Source organism: Bos taurus, chromosome 14, assembly GCF_002263795.3.
Source record: "Bos taurus isolate L1 Dominette 01449 registration number 42190680 breed Hereford chromosome 14, ARS-UCD2.0, whole genome shotgun sequence".
Classification (NCBI taxonomy): Eukaryota; Metazoa; Chordata; class Mammalia; order Artiodactyla; family Bovidae; genus Bos; species Bos taurus.
The window spans coordinates 7,106,568-7,121,740 of NC_037341.1; the positions used below are offsets into that span (position 1 = coordinate 7,106,568).

The 15,173-nt window shown below is 49.5% G+C and overlaps 2 protein-coding genes across 4 annotated transcripts in view; one reads left to right on the forward strand and one right to left on the reverse strand.

The window, feature by feature from the left end:
• Positions 1–991: 991 nt before the first annotated feature.
• Positions 992–5,028, reverse strand: LOC112449602 (uncharacterized). Its single transcript, XM_025002009.2, has 2 exons — positions 4,360–5,028; positions 992–3,569 (listed from the first exon to the last, which is right to left on the reverse strand). Exons 1-2 carry the CDS (start codon positions 4,647–4,649, stop codon positions 3,380–3,382), a joined length of 480 nt encoding a protein of 159 aa, XP_024857777.1. The 5' UTR covers positions 4,650–5,028; the 3' UTR covers positions 992–3,379.
• The window catches only part of ZFAT (zinc finger and AT-hook domain containing), a 156,640-nt gene continuing 144,986 nt past the window's right edge, over positions 3,520–15,173 (forward strand). For all 3 annotated transcript variants that reach the window (XM_005215319.5, XM_002692602.7, XM_010811924.4), the window contains exon 1: positions 3,520–3,708. In XM_005215319.5, the coding sequence (XP_005215376.3) occupies positions 3,534–3,708 (175 nt within the window). In that variant the 5' untranslated portion in view covers positions 3,520–3,533. The remainder of the gene's footprint in view (positions 3,709–15,173) is intronic.

Genomic DNA, 15,173 nt, shown 5'->3' on the forward strand with positions numbered 1-15,173 from the left:
TCCCAGACGTGAACTTGGGTTCTCTGAAGGAGCCCTGGCTACTGCTAACGAAAAATGCTATTAAGATCACTACGTGTGTGCTGAGGGTACATGATGTGTGTGCTGGTGATGAGACGGCACCCTATGGCCGCTGAAAAGAACGAACGAGAAAAGACGTTGCTTCCTAAGGTCATAATTATGTTCTCAAATTGCTCAAATCATTTGAATATTACATCTTTTTTATATACAATTTTAAATGGATTCTTCCCTACAACATGTCTATTCAGATTTTTAACACTTCACTCAGACTGTGATTACCTCAATCTCTGATTTTTAGCACTGTGCCTCCAGGTCCATTATTTTGTGGCCCCTCTTACGTATCCTTTATCAAAATTTGCATTCAAGAAAACATAAAATTATGTATACAAATTATTCTGGCTTCATGTAAATGCATGTTTGTCATATAGCTATTAGATATAATTATAAAACTATTGACACAAATGTATTCAATTATGTTAATTTATTATTGCATAATGAAATGTCATTACATGTAATACATTTCTGGCACAAATTCACTCCTGTGCCTGTCTTGAGAGGCTGAAGAGGCCACCAGACGGCAAGCTGGGAGGCTCACGCCCTCTAGGAACTGTCGCTGAAGCAGGATGCTATTATTTAGACAATTTAGAGCAATTTATATTTACTTCTATTAATGTGCCTTCACTAATTGAAGGCATTCTGGGACAGTACGCAAATGGAGAGTATAAAGATGTTTGCTGACTGAATACATGCCAGTCACTCAGCAGGGCCATGGGTGGACTCATCTCTCCATTTGCAAATCTGGTCCCGTAGAAAGGGACTGTCTCTTGGTCATTTCTGTATTGACTGTGGCCAGTAATGATAGGGGCTTAGTGATTCTTCTTTGAACAGAGAAGAAGGAAAATACCATGAGAATAACAGAGAAAATCATAGCTATCCAAATCATTAATTCAGGAATATCATTCACAATCCACTATTTTTTTTAAAAATTTGACTTTATTAATATTCTGAGGCAACTGGGTTTGAGACAAATTTTAAATTGCTTCATTTCCAAAATTCATTTTGGTCACAACATCCAGGAGTAACCCGTCGGTTAATCAATAACATTTAAATACTGTTGTTAGAAAGGCAACCCAGCACAAAACCAATACTGTCAGCAATCAGAACAACTCTAATTTCCTGACGGAAATTGATTCACAGCAAAATAGTGGTTATTGCAAATATTTATCCGTCTGAAAGGGAACACTCATCCGTGCAGCTTTTTGAGCAGTTCATTTGCAAATCAAAGACTGTGATGAGTTCCACTCAGCCATCTATCTTGAGACTTGGAAGCACTGTGGGAGGCGGTGGGTGTGTAGCAATAACCCTAGGATTGCCTTGAAGTGGCCCTTTTGGGGATGGGTGGGTAGTGTGGACATATCCCACATGCGATGTGGGGAAAGTACTGGGCATGGAGACCAGGTCTACACCTGGGTTGTCACTGACCTGCTGTATGAGGTCAGAAAGCCACCTAACCTCTCTGCACACTTTTCTCTTCTTGCAAAGAAGGATATTCTTATTTGTCCAATTTAGCCCTCCTATTGTTGTGAAAAGGAAGGGGTGGGGGGAGGGATACCTCTTAAGTTATATTTAATGGACTGGGTAAATTTGGGGTCTTATAATCTTGAGTCTCTATTTTCCAAGAACAGGGTTAAGGAGCAAGACAAGGTTTCCAATAAATCCAAGCATCATCCTCCAGCTCAATGCTCTGTGCTGCTGTTCAGTCGCCGTGTCGCAGCCAATTCTTCGCGACCCCATGGACTGCGGCACGCCAGGGAACTGTCGCTCACCATCTCCCAGAGTTGTGGGATGTTCGTGGGAGTTTTACTAACTATAAAACAAGTGCCAATGAGAACAAATGTGTTCACTGAGTAACAGTGCAGTAGGAGCTGGAAACAAAGATAAAACAATCTGCGTGGCTTCTGTGCTCAAGAAGTTCATAGTCTAGATGCGTTGGGAGGGGGCTGTGTAAACAGATAAATGCAGTGGGCTTGGGATGGTGCAGGCCCGAAGTGTGAGCAGGAGTGTGGGAACAGTCATGAGCTGAAAGAGAATTCCTTAAACTGAGCCGCAAAAGAGGGGAAGTTATTTCAGGAAAAGGCTTACAACAGGCAAAGATTAGTATTTCAGAAGAACCAGAAAAACAAATCAGTATTTCCCAAATTTTTCACTTCAAGTTCACTTTCACATTTATCTCTGTTACCACATAAAACCATTTTAAGTCGACTAATTTTAGAAAATGTAAACAAGTTGGATTTAAAAAGAAAACTTTACACGATTACTACCAAAAATTACATTATTTGCTATAAACAGAAGCAAACCTTTAAAATAAAAGCAACAGGAACTCATTAATTTAATAAATCACTGTCAAGCTGTTCCTAGTTTTGGTGGCCAAAGGGGTGACCAGGATGAAACCAGGATAAATTAATGTCAGACAGTTAATAAATCCTATGGAGAAAACAGAGTGACTTAGGAAGGTTCCTTTGGATGGGGTGGCCCGGCAGGGCCCGCTACAGTATGTCATTTGAGCAGATATCTGAAGAAAGTGGTAGACCGAAAAGGAAAAGGAGGTCATTACAACTCAAGCAGATGCTGTGGCTTGCAGAAAGAAGGCTGCGAGCCAGATTCACGGAGAGGGGTAAGTGATGGAGTGGCGGGCTCACAGCCAGCCGACACTTTCTGCAAGATAGTCTAGAGCGTGGAGAGGCAGGCGCTCGGTCGAGGGGGTTCCAGCTGCTGAATTCTATCTGTAAGACTAAATCTAAGCTGAAGCTCCAATCCTTTGGCCACCTGATGCGAAGAACTGACTCACTGGAAAAGACCCTGATGCTGGGAAAGACTGAAGGCAGGAGAAGAAGGGGACAAGAGAGGATGAGATGGTTTGGATGGCATCGCCGACTCGATGGACAGGAGTTTGCGTAAACTCCGGGAGTTGGTGATGGACAGGGAGGTCTGACGCGCTGCAGTGCAGAGTCGGACACGACTGAGCGACTGAACTGAACTGATTCCTAGCGGAAAGCATCTGCAAACAGTGCAACCTTGGAAAGAGAGTGAGCGAGGCCGGCTGTGACCGCCCCGACTGACAATTTAGTAAATAAATGAAAGCCAAGAAAAGTCAAGTCGCTGAGAACTGGGACAAGAAAGCGGAAACTCTCCTTTTTCGTCCAGCCCGGTGCGGTCCAAGGATGGGGCTGGCAGGCAGACGCCGGCTCCGGGCAGAGCAGGGTAGACTCGCGCTTCTGCAGTCCTCACTCCCGGCCTCCCGTGAGCCCCTTTCCGGGAGAGGCTCAAAACGCGGAGCCGGCAAATCCGCGGAACCGGATGGCTAAGCCGGGATATGGAGTCGGCGCACGCGCAGTGGCCCGACCGAGCCCGGCCGCTCTCGCCGCTGGGGGGGAGGGTCATCCGAGCCTGACGTCCGCGACGCCGACGTCAGCGCCCCGGGAAGAGGAGGGCGAAGACTCCATCCGCCATGTTGGATGCCGCAGATTCGCCATAACCGCGCCGGCTCTTTTCTTAAAAAAATAAAAATAAAAAGCGAAGCATCAGTGGGGCGCCCCGCCTTCTCGGTCGGCGCGGGAGGGGGCCCGGAAGAGCCCGACGCTTTTTTTTCCCTCCGCGGCAGGGGCGTTGCCATGGAGACGCGGGCGGCAGGTGAGCCGGGCTGGGGGTTGGGGTGGGGATGGGGTGGGGGTGGGGCGCAGCGCGGCGCGCGGGAAGCCGTTGCGAGCTCCGAGTCGGGAAGGAGCGCGCGGGCCGCTGGGCGGCGGAGGGATCTACGGCCCCGGGCGGAGAGCGGACGTAGCGGCGTCCTTCGACGGCACGTTCGGTCGCTGGCAGTATCCCGCCGCCTCGGGTTTTTATTGAGAAAAAAAGTAACGAGGATGCTAGCGGAAGAACGAGCGAGGGAAGGCAGTGCGCGCGCGCGTGCGCGGAGCCGTTTCCAGGGCAACGGGTGGGGCTGGGGCGCGCGCCAGCGACCGAGCGCAGGCGTGCCGGCGGGCGGGATGTTCGAATCCCCGCGCCGCCGACTCTTTGGCCGCTCTGCCTCCTTCTTGCCTGCCCTCAGTTTCCTCCTCCGTGAATTGGGTAGCTCCTTCAGACCCACGTTCCTTAGGCAGGGTGTGTTGAAGGGACAAGGTTCCACCGAGCTGCTGAAGGAAACTTTCTTTGTGTCTTGAAGAGGGAACCATAAACGCCAGAGATTATTAGCATTCTGGCTGCCGGTAACCCTGTAACATCCTGTGATAAACTGTAATTTATCCTCTATCTGCCGTCTAGCCCTGCGGGCCCCTTGGTCCTCACCCGTTAAAGTTAAGCTGAAATGCCACCTCCTCCAGGCAGCCGTCCGTCTCTGGCTTCCGGGCGGGGGGAGGCAGCCTTTCTGCCCTTGGACGCAAGAGCAGGATGGATCTTCTGAACACCTGGCCCGAGCCCCTTGACGCTGAGCTTGGGGCTCCTTCCTGCGTGATTAACAAGAAGCGTCTGCACTGGGGCACTGACCTCGCGCTTCCTGCCTCTCTGTTTCTACCAACAGTTCTAATTTGTATGTCTTTTACTGACGAGGAACAAAAGTTCAGAGAGGTCAACTTCATACAGTTTGGAAATGGCAGAACTGAGGCTTTAAAAATCAACTTCCTCCAGCTTGGGATGAAATCCAGACTTCGGGGTGCCTGCCCGGCTTGTACTTCTGGCTCCTGGAAGCTCAAGTGCCTGGCCTCCAGTGGGTGCTGTAGGGTACCTTTATCGAAGGGAAGAGTGAAGATCTGGCTGCACTGACCACCTCCTGCCCCTTCCAGACTGGTTCCCTAGCAGAGCCCAGTGACTTGAGGAATAATTGATATAAGTTTGGTGTCATATGGTGACTCGGACTGGAAAGAATCTGCCTACAGTGCGGGAGACCCGGGTTCGATTCCTGAGTCGGGAAGATCCCCTGGAGAAGGGAATGGCAACCCACTCCAGTATTCTTGCCTGGAAAATCCCATGGATGGAGGAGCCTGGTGGGCTACAGTCCATGGGGTCCCTAATAGTTGGACATGACTAAGCAATTAACACCGAGTGTCATAGGGCATACCATCAACAATGGCCCCTCCAACATCAACTGCTGAGTCTATAACCATTTTGAAGCAGTTATACTGAGTGTCCCCCATACTGAGGGTTGCAGAAGGCATTTGAGCTTATGTATGGTATTTGGTGCCCAGACGCCAGGGGCACGTTTCATGGATTCTTCAGTTGAAGCATCTCTATATGCCAGGCAGGGATGAGTAAAGAGCCCTTGGACCCTTGGTTCTGCCCTCATACTATTGTGTCAGATTCCGACAAGGAGAGCCAGTACAGTAAAGTGTGTGTGTGTGTGTGTGTGTGTGTGTGATGATGAAGCAGACCCAGATCCCCAGGAGCTGTGAACTATGCCTGGCATGCTTTCTGACAATAATGATGTTACCGAATCCAAAACCCGTACTGCTTGCCACACGATGGGTCAATAAATCGAGAGATGAATCACTGGGGCAAGGAACAGTGAGTTTATTTGGAAAGCCAGCAGCTGGAGAAGATGATGGACCAGTGTCCCAAAGCACAGTTGTACCTGAGTTAGAATTCAGGCTTCTTTTATAATAAAAGGGGAGAGGGGGAGTGGTTGGTTGGTACAAACTTCTTGGTGTCTGAATCCTTAGTTCTTGTACCTGTGCTCCTAGGTCTGGTTACAATGTTCCTATAAACCTCCAAGACAAACATTATTCTCTGTTCTGCAAGTTTTTATCTGTACGAATGGAAAAGTGTTGTACTTTAAAGGTCAGAGCCTTGAGAAGGGGCCATTCTGTATATTTCAGGCTGTAGGCAAGGGTTTCTTGACTGGTAGCAAAAACAATAGAATACAAAGGTTAAAGTGGAAGAAACAGATCAGATGTGGAGTCAGACTTGATCTTCCCTACTGAACTGTCTTTGTTTGGTGCTTCCCTTCTCCCAAGTATAGATACATGGCATGCACTACCCACTTCTCTTCTGGAGTTTACCTAACAGTTTCTAAGAACAATCCTGGACATTGTTGTAGTTGCCTTGACTTTTCAGCTATAAGTGACACAGATCATGTTTTAGAATATATTGCTGTTAACTTGCCATCTCTAATTCCTGAAGAGAGTCTCCTGTTTCGCTTGGTTGTTGGATTACGGCAGCAGAGTCAGTACAATAAGTGATAAGGTGGAGTCGTGTTTGGCCTCTAAGGTGCAGCTTCTAGGTGGTGAGCCTGCCGTGATGGTCACCACCTTGAACTGGAGATCTGCCTGCTACCACACTGCTCCCTTCTCAGTCCATTTACCTTGTAGAACAATGATTCCTGTGTTACCTTACAATTTACCCAACAACTTGTCAAAGATAGCTATCCTTCAATAGAATTAAGTGTCTGCCTAAGGCAAGGGCAGTCAGGAATTAGATATATTAAAAAGACTCTCCCGTAATTGCATTTCCTTTTATAGACAGTTTCATGCAGGCTGCTTCTGCAAACCTCCCCTGCGAGAGGAGCCGGTTTAATTATGTAGAAGGGATTTAGCCTGGAGTTAAGTTTTCTTTTTGTTCTCAACTGTTTATCCTGTTAAACTTTCACTGTCTTTGCAGTTTCTCAAGGGCAGGTGTCAACTTTAAGGGCAGGAACAGCCTGGAGGGTGGAATGAACACGTGCTCTGGGGCCTGGGATCTGCTCTCACCAGATTCCTGCAGGAGATGCCCTGGGCCGGTGCCCTGGAGGCTGGTGGTCCTGCTCCTCATCCCTTTCACCCAGACCCAGTCTGTCTGCCCTGCAGCCTAATGCTTTGTCACCTGCTTGCTTCTTGAAAACATTTGTGATTGGAAAAGTGTGACAGATGTTGACTGATTTTTTTTTAAAGAAAAAAAAATCTGAGAGTGAAGCAAATAGTCATATTAAAAACTTATTACAGGTTTGAAGTTACAGTCTTTTTTTTTTTTTAAGTAGAGTCACCTTAAAAAATTTTATTTTCCTTTGTTTGACTGTGTTGGGTCTTAGTTGTGGCATGCGCGATTTTCAACCTTCCCTGTGGCACGTGGGCTCTTAGTTGTGACATGTGAGATCTAGTTCCCTGACCAGAGCTCCGACCTGGGCCTCTGCTGGTAGCACAGCTTATAAGCAGATTATAGCGGCTTCCCCAATAGCTCAGTTGGTAAAGAATCCACCTGCAATGCAGGAGACCCCGGTTTGATTCCTGGGTTGGCAAGATCTGCTGGAGAAGGGATAGGCTACTCACTCCAGTATTCTTGGGCTTCCATTGTGGCTCAGCTGGTAAAGAATCCACCTGTAGTGCGTGAGACCTGGGTTCGAGCCCTGGGATGGGAAGATCCCCTGGAGAAGGGGAAGGCTACCCACTCCAGTATCCTGATCTGGAGAATTCCGTGGACTGGGTCACAAAGAGTTGGACACGACTGAGCGACTTTCACAAGCAGATCATGCTTGGCATATTAATAGAAAAAAAAATGGGGTTACAGACTTTTCTGCTTCTAAATCATGTAACAAATGGAGCTGCGAATTGCTTAACTCTGGAATCCAGCACCTTTGTGCCCCCGCTGGGTCAGGACCAAGGCAGGATGGAACGGTGGGCACCAGCTTCAGAGGCAGCTGCTGGCCTTGTTGGAGTGTAGGGGGTTGAGGGGACCAGATCAGTTATGGCATCTGGAGCCAAGGAACAGGGGGTTTTGGGAGTAGCATTCTGGAAAATGGGGGTCTTGGATGTCCTGGCAACTTGGAAGGGTTGGTAAGTCAGCCCCAGGACTCCCTGTAGGGCCCTGGCTGGCTTCCTTATTTCTGTTGAATGTTTTCTTCCCATCTCTGCCAGCAGGACTCTTCTTCAGGGGCCACCACCACTGCCTTGCCCTGTAGGGTCCACCCTCCCTCCCTCTCTCCTTCCCTCCCTTCTTTCTTCTAAGCGGCTTCCCTGGTTCACCCAGATGTTTGTGTGAAACTTTGTGCGGGGAAGCGAGAATGCAGAGTCAGATGTGACTCACTGACTCCTCTTGAGGGTCTCATGCGGTCCCAGGAGTGGAAAACGGATCCTTTGGGAGATGGTGCCAGACGTCATGATGGAACTAAGCCCCGAGAATTGAGGGTTTGAGGGGTGGGGTGCAGCTCCCCCTAGCCCAGCCACTTAGGCAACCTTGGTCCTTTTGTTGAAAAAATATGTGGGTACATTTCTGAGCCCTTAGGTCTATTCCATTGATCTGTTTATCCTCCATCCGCATCGCACTGTCTGAATTACTGTAGTCTTCTAGTCATTTTTGAGCTTATAAAGCATAAACAGGAGGGCGTTCTTTGGAGGGGCAGAAATGCAGGCAGGAGCGAGACCCGGTAACAGGCACTGTCGTGGTGCAGCGGTGGCCGTGGAATGGGGGTTGGGGCAGGTTTAGAGACGTGAGGCAGAGGAAAGCCCCGTGGGACTAGGCGGATCGGGCTTTATCTTAGAGACCAGCTAGTCTTCGTCTGTGTTTGTTTTTAGGGGAAAGAGCAGTGATGAACCGAACTGGCACGGGGACACGAAACTTCGCAGGCTCCGTACACACGGCCAGGGTCCATCATTTCCAGGAGGGCCACACGGCCACACTTCCCCTCACTGGGCAGGAGTCAGGCTTGCACACACGGCTAGGGTCCATCATTTCCAGGAGGGCCACACGGCCACACTTCCCCTCACTCGGCAGGAGTCAGGCTCGCACACACGGCTAGGGCCCATCATTTCCAGGAGGGCCACACGGCCACACTTCCCGTCACTGGACAGGAGTCAGAGGACCAGCGAAGTTGCGGGTTTGGGGGTCTGGGTTGGCCTGCGGCTGGCCCACCCTGAGCCGCCCCTTCTCCCCCAGCCCTGGATCTTGGGTGTTTCTCTAGGAAGCAGGAGCTGAGCCTTGGTTAACGATCTTCTCAGGGATTCTAAGGTGAACATTCTGGAAATGTTCTAGTCCTTCTGACAAAGGAAATGCAGCATTTCTGTTTACAAATAAATATGTTTGTTAGCCTCATTGATCTCTTTAGGCTTTTTTTTTTTCTCTTTAAGCTTTTAACTGTGAATTAAGTGATATGGATGGTTTTGGAGTTTATAATCTTTTAGAGGAGACAGAGGTTAAACAAACACACCACCAAATACATGATTACAAATTGGGGAAATTGCTTCAAAGTGGAGGGTGGTGGGGGAGTGGGCAAGAGAAAGTAACGGAGACCTAATTTGTATTGAAGGGGGTTTCAGAAAAGTCTCTCTGAGAAACTGAAGTTAAAGCTAAACCTAGGTGCTGGATTTTTTTTTTTTTTTTAAAGTTTGGTGATCAGAAAGCAGCCCTCTCCACTTTGCAGAATTTCTTTTATGATTAAAAATTTTTTTTATATTGGACTGTTGTTGATTTACAATATTGTGTTAGTTTTAGGTATACAGCAAAGTGATTTAGTTGTACATGTCTATTCTCTTTTAACTTCTTTTTCCACTTAGGTTATTACAAAATACTGAGCAGAGTTCCCTGTGCTATACAGTAGGTCCTTGTTTGGTTATCTGTTTTAAACATAGGGTGTGTACATGTCAATCCCAAACTCCCAATTTATTCCCTTTTCCCTTTAGTAACCATAAGGCGGTTCTCTAGGTGTATAAGTCTGTTTTGTAAATAAGTTCATGTGTATTCCCCCCCCCCCCCCCCCCCCCCCGCCTCGCCTGCATCGCTATCATATGATATTTGTCTTTTTCTGTCTGACTTACCTCACTTACTGTGATCATCTTCAGAATTTCAGGCAGCTCAGAACTAGCTCATGGCCGGAGTTCTCCTTTGCCCTCTGTCGCCGCCTAGGGGTCATGTGTGGGAAAGGCCCTGCTGCAGGAGCTCAGGAGACACCTTTGTCTATCCAGGTGGCAGCTGCCAATGCAGATGTCAGGCACGACTGAGGGACTGGGGTGCTGGGCCTACAGGGGAGGAGACCCAGGGGCCACTGGGTAGCCTGATCAGATGCAGTGGGAGGGACTGGTCTTGCCAGGGTCACCCCGAGGCCGCACTAGCTGGAGCTGGATCAGGGAGAAGGACGGGCTGCCTGAACTTCAAAAGTTCCTGCCTCGTAAACAGAGTGGTTGTAGTTGTTCAGTCGCTCAGTAGTGTCCGACTCTTTGTGACCCCATGGACTGTAGCACGCCAGGCTTCCCGATCCTTCACCAACTCCTGGAGTTTACTCAAACTCATGTCTATTGAGTTGGTGATGCCATCCAACCATCTCATCCTCTGTTGTCCCCTTCTCCTCCTGCCCTCAATCTTTCCCAGCATCAGGGTCTTTTCCAATGAGTCAGTTCTTCCCATCAGGTGGCCACAGTATTGGAGCTTCAGCTTCGGCATCAGTCCTTCCAATGAACATTCAGGGTTGATTTCCTTTAGGATAGACTGGTTGGATCTTCTTGCTGTCCAAGGGACTCTTAAGAGTCTTCTCCATCACCACAGTTTGAAGGCATCAGTTCTTTGGTGCTCAGCTTTCTTTATTGTCCAGCTCTCACATCCGTACATGACTACTGGAAAAACCATGGCTTTGACTAGATGGACCTTTGTTTGCAAAGTAATGTCTCTGCTTTTTAATATGCTTTTTGGTCATTGCTTTTCTTCTGAGGAGCAAGTGTCTTTTAATTTCATGGCTGCAGTCACCATATGCAGTGATTTTGGAGCCCAAGAAAATAAAGCCTGTCGCTGTTTCCATTGTGTCCCCATCTTTTTGCCATGAAGTGATGGGACAGGAGACAGTGAGGTAGCTGCTCAACTAATAAGGGGAGTGTAGGGCACTGGCGGGAAGACTGGACTCTATCTCTTCTAAAGCAGGAGTCTATGAATTTGGGCCACAAACAAAACCACAGTCACTTTAAATTGTTTTCATGAACAAAATAGAATTATTTACTTATGATTCTGGAGTTTGTATCTTACTCATTTTAAAATGTGCTTAGCATACATAGTATGTGGTACATCTTAGGCATTCATTAAATGTTGAATTGTGTGACTAAGTTGAAAATTTCTTTTTTCCCCAGTATAAAACTGAATGACCCAGGGATGTGGAGAGTACACCTGATGCTTACTTCCTGTGTTAGTTACCAGGAAGAAGGAACCAGATGATTCTGGTGGCCTGGACCTGGGTGGCTGGTGGGGTTTGGAAAATTCGTTTCCTTGTGGCTCTTGCTTAAATTTAAAGGTCTGCTCTGGAATTTGAACAGACTTTAGACACATCTGAGTATTAGAAGGCAGTTCTTTCTTCTGGAATTAATTGTTGAGTTCAAAATGCTTTTTAACTGAGATCAATCACAGGCTTTCATGATAAGTAGAGCAGGTATTTCAGATTCGCCATTGAATTTGTGTGTTTCCCACAGTTCCTGTCGGGCTGTTATTTTATCTCCTTTGATTATGACCTCAGGAGCCCAGAGCAGACAGCCAGCTTCTAGATGATAATAAATGAAATGTCCCCGTCCTCAGCCTCTTTGTTTTTTTTTCACTGGAGGCTGGTTGCTTTACAATGTTGCTGGTTTCTGCTGTGCAGCAGCGTGACTCAGGCGTAAGCGTACATGCCCATGCCGCCGCTCCAGGCCACCCCAGAGCGCCGGTCCAGCTCCCTGTGCTCTGCAGCAGCTCCTGCCCGCCGGCGGTTCCACTCCTGCTGGGGTCTGTATCAGTGCTCCTTGGTCAGTTCATCCCGCCTCTCCTTCCCCTGCCACATCCGTAACTGCCTGTTTCTCAACAGCGTGGACAGGAGTTCTGGTCGACATGGTCTAAGCTTCCTAATTCCTTGTCTCCATTTTCCTAAGTCTGTGGGTCCCCAAAGATTTTGGGGTGCTGGAGGCCCTCTCCCGTCCCACTGGCTGCCAGGGAGTGGGCGCTGCAAACCACATTTGTCTAATCTGCAGTGAAAAAGCTGCCGGTGTCCTGGAGAGAACGTGAGACTAGATTTGTGTTCTAGTCCAGACTGTCACGTGCTTGTAAGTGGAAAATACACACCAGATTGTGAATATTTAGTACAGCAACCACAATAAAAAAAGAATGTTGAACTCTCTCATCCGTTTCTAATCTCATGGATTACAAGGGAAAGAATAATATTTGGATATACTGGGGTAACAAAGCGTAGTATTAGAATTAATTTTCCTTGTTTCATTTTAATGCGGCTGCTTGAAAAATTTGAAATCACACCAGTGGTCCTGTTTCTGTGGACGGCGCCGGCCTGGCCGGGGGCGTTGGGCCTCTTGAGCCCTGGTGGTCTAAATGGCAGCCCTCGCAGAGCCGCACGTGAGTGTGTTTCTGCACGAGAGGCAGTGTCCGTGGGCAAGCGCTCACACCGGCCATCTGCACGTTGGGGAACGGTGTGTGTGCTGAGCCACGCCCCCTAGTGGGTGGCTGTGTGTGCAAGCCCGTTTCCCCTGCCCGTCCCAGTCCTGGGCACCTGTGTCGCGTGGAGCAGCCCTGTGCCCAGTATTGCCTCCGCGCGATTGACCCCTGCCCCCACCGTCCTCGTGAGGTCAGCAGGGCGGCTGCAGTGGTCTCCGTGGGTTTCCAGCCACGGACGTGTGGGTTTGTCAAGGGAGAGGCCCCTCCAGACACGCAGAAGTAGCCACGGTGGGGTCTGAGCCCGAAGCCTCCATCCCGAGGCCCAGTGCTGAAGCCAGCGCCAGGTGGCCCATCACCTTCCAAAGTTAAGACTGATGGTGCCCCTCCCACCACACACAAAGGAACCCAAATAAACTAAAACAACGAAACCCCCAGACCAGAAGCTCAGAGGCCTGGTGGCGGCGGCCATGGGCATTGCTAAAACGGGAGAGCACTTTGCACATCTTGTTTATCCCGTGGAAATGACCCCGGCGATGTGGTGGTCAGCCTGGGAGTTCTGGGGCCACCTCGGTGACTTGCGTAAGGGAAGTGGTGATGTCAGGGGTCCCCGTGGGGGCTCCCACCTCCTTGGAGCCTCCCCCACATCTGCTGGGGCGGGCATAGCGCTGCCACTTAGAGAACTGGGTGATGGGGATGTGGTTCCTGTTTACATCAAATTATTTATGGTGCTTTCCCACGGAAAGGGCCCCAGGGCTGCTCTTCAGCTCTGATCATGGTAAATATGAGTAGACTCTATTGCCCAGGGCTCTCACTTTGAGAGTGCTTAAAAATAACTTTAAAAAAAATTATGCCAAGTTTCAACGTGGAAGAAATGCGTATGCATAAAATTATAATGCCACTGTTTGGCCCAGGCTTAATTATAGCTGATACTGAGCATTTCTCATTTTATTTCGTTAATCCAGTTTCAACAAAGGAACACCCAGGGGCTTTCTCCTTTGCATCTAATAGAAATGTTAACTTTGTGGGGCTATGGAAGTTGGCGTGCTCATCAGCATTTCATGAGCTGAATGGTAATAATACCACAAATGAGGGCATGCATTTATTGGAACTTCCGCCCACTGAGTCTCAGAGCTGGGGGTCGGGTATCTTGGAGGTGGAGGTGGCAGGCGGGAGGGCAGGTGCCTTTTGGGCCCCTCCGGGCGTGGGAGCAGCGGGCGCTGGCTGGGGCTGCTGGCACACCCTGGGTTCCGTCCAGGCGGCTCTGTCCGTCTGTCTGTAAATTAGCCTCTGGGTGAGGCTCAGAGAGCAGGTTCCGTTCTAAGCCATTCGAAGGCCACTTCTCACTGGGGCCTCGAGAGGCTCACAGACTTAGGCAGACTCCTCCGCCACCATGGAGGCGGGGCGCAGGGGATCCAGGTCCTGACTCAGGTGGGCGCCCTTCCTGCTGCTTTGTTTGCAGCGGTGCCTCAGAGGGGTCGGTCAGCGAGCTGGGAGCGCCCTGCCGATCCAGCAGACGCCCAGCAGGTGTGGGCGTGGAGGCCCAGGAGGCCGGGTCCGCGTGCCCGGGCGCAGGGCTGCGGGGCGGGTTCACGGCCGGATCTGGGCTTCTCAGCCCACTGTGTGCTCACCGCTGTTGGTGACCTCGGAGTCCCCTCGAAGTGGGGAGAGCCGCCCCTCCCTTACTGGATTAATGTGAAAATGAAGTGGGTGGCGGACCAAGGATGGCATCTGGTGGAGTTAAGACTCAGGGAATGTTCACTGTATTTTCATGAGGGTCTGCCTGCCCCGTCTTGGGAGTGGCTTCATCCCCGGAATGGGGGTGTAGTGCTCAGACTGGTCACCAGAGGGTGCTGCTGGCGCGTGTATGATGTGCACCCTGGCCTGAAGGCCCGGGTTTACTCTGTGTGCTGGTAACCTTTTTTTTGCCAAGGAAAGCGGGTCCGCTGTATGTGGTGGTTCTCTGTTCCCTGCTTCAGACCTGCTGCCAAGCTGTGTGGAGGCATGTTTATTAAATGTGTGTTCTGGTGGGTTGGTGGCCCTGCATCTGGCATTCTCATTTCCTGAAGGGAGTTGCTGTTGTAAATTGCATAAAATAAACACACAGAGAGTAAAGTTCCCTTTTTGGTGTAGCTCCTCTTAGTTGTGATTAATTGTTAGAAAAGTCTCTGTAGCCACAAAGCTGGGTATAGGGTGGGGCCCAAGGCTTCTTGTGTTCTTCACGTGGTCCCACTGGTTCCGACCTGTGTTTCTACCTGATTTTTTTAAGTTCCTTATACGTGGACCGAGTAGTTTTGAAAACATATAGGCCTGAACTTGATCTGCCGGGGCAGGTTACAGCTGCTTCATCTGTAACATGGGAGAGTAATACCTTTGTGGCCAGCTCCTTAGGGCCGCTGTGTACAGCTGTGCAGGTTGCATACTGCACAAGAGCAGCATGTCTAAGGGCATCATCTCACGCCATGGATTCGTGTATTCATTATGACAGTTTTCTGCAAGTGGTAGTAAAGTATCTTGTTCTCACAAAATCAACATGTTATGACCACTTTCTGATAGGGGGAGCTAATGTCTTTAGGAAATGGCGCCCTTTTTCCTTTCTCACAGAGGTGCCTTGCAGGCTGGCAGCCACCCTGCTCGTCAGGGTGAGAGGTGACAGGGAATGTGGCCCTCAGGGAAGGTTTGCCGCTTCCCTTGAAAGCAGAGTTTGAAGTGCTGTCATGGAGGTGAGCCCAGAGGCAGGGCCCCTAGGCAAGTGTGTGTGTTGGGGGTGCCAAGTAGGGACACGGGGCCTTCCAGGGGAAGAGCAGGGG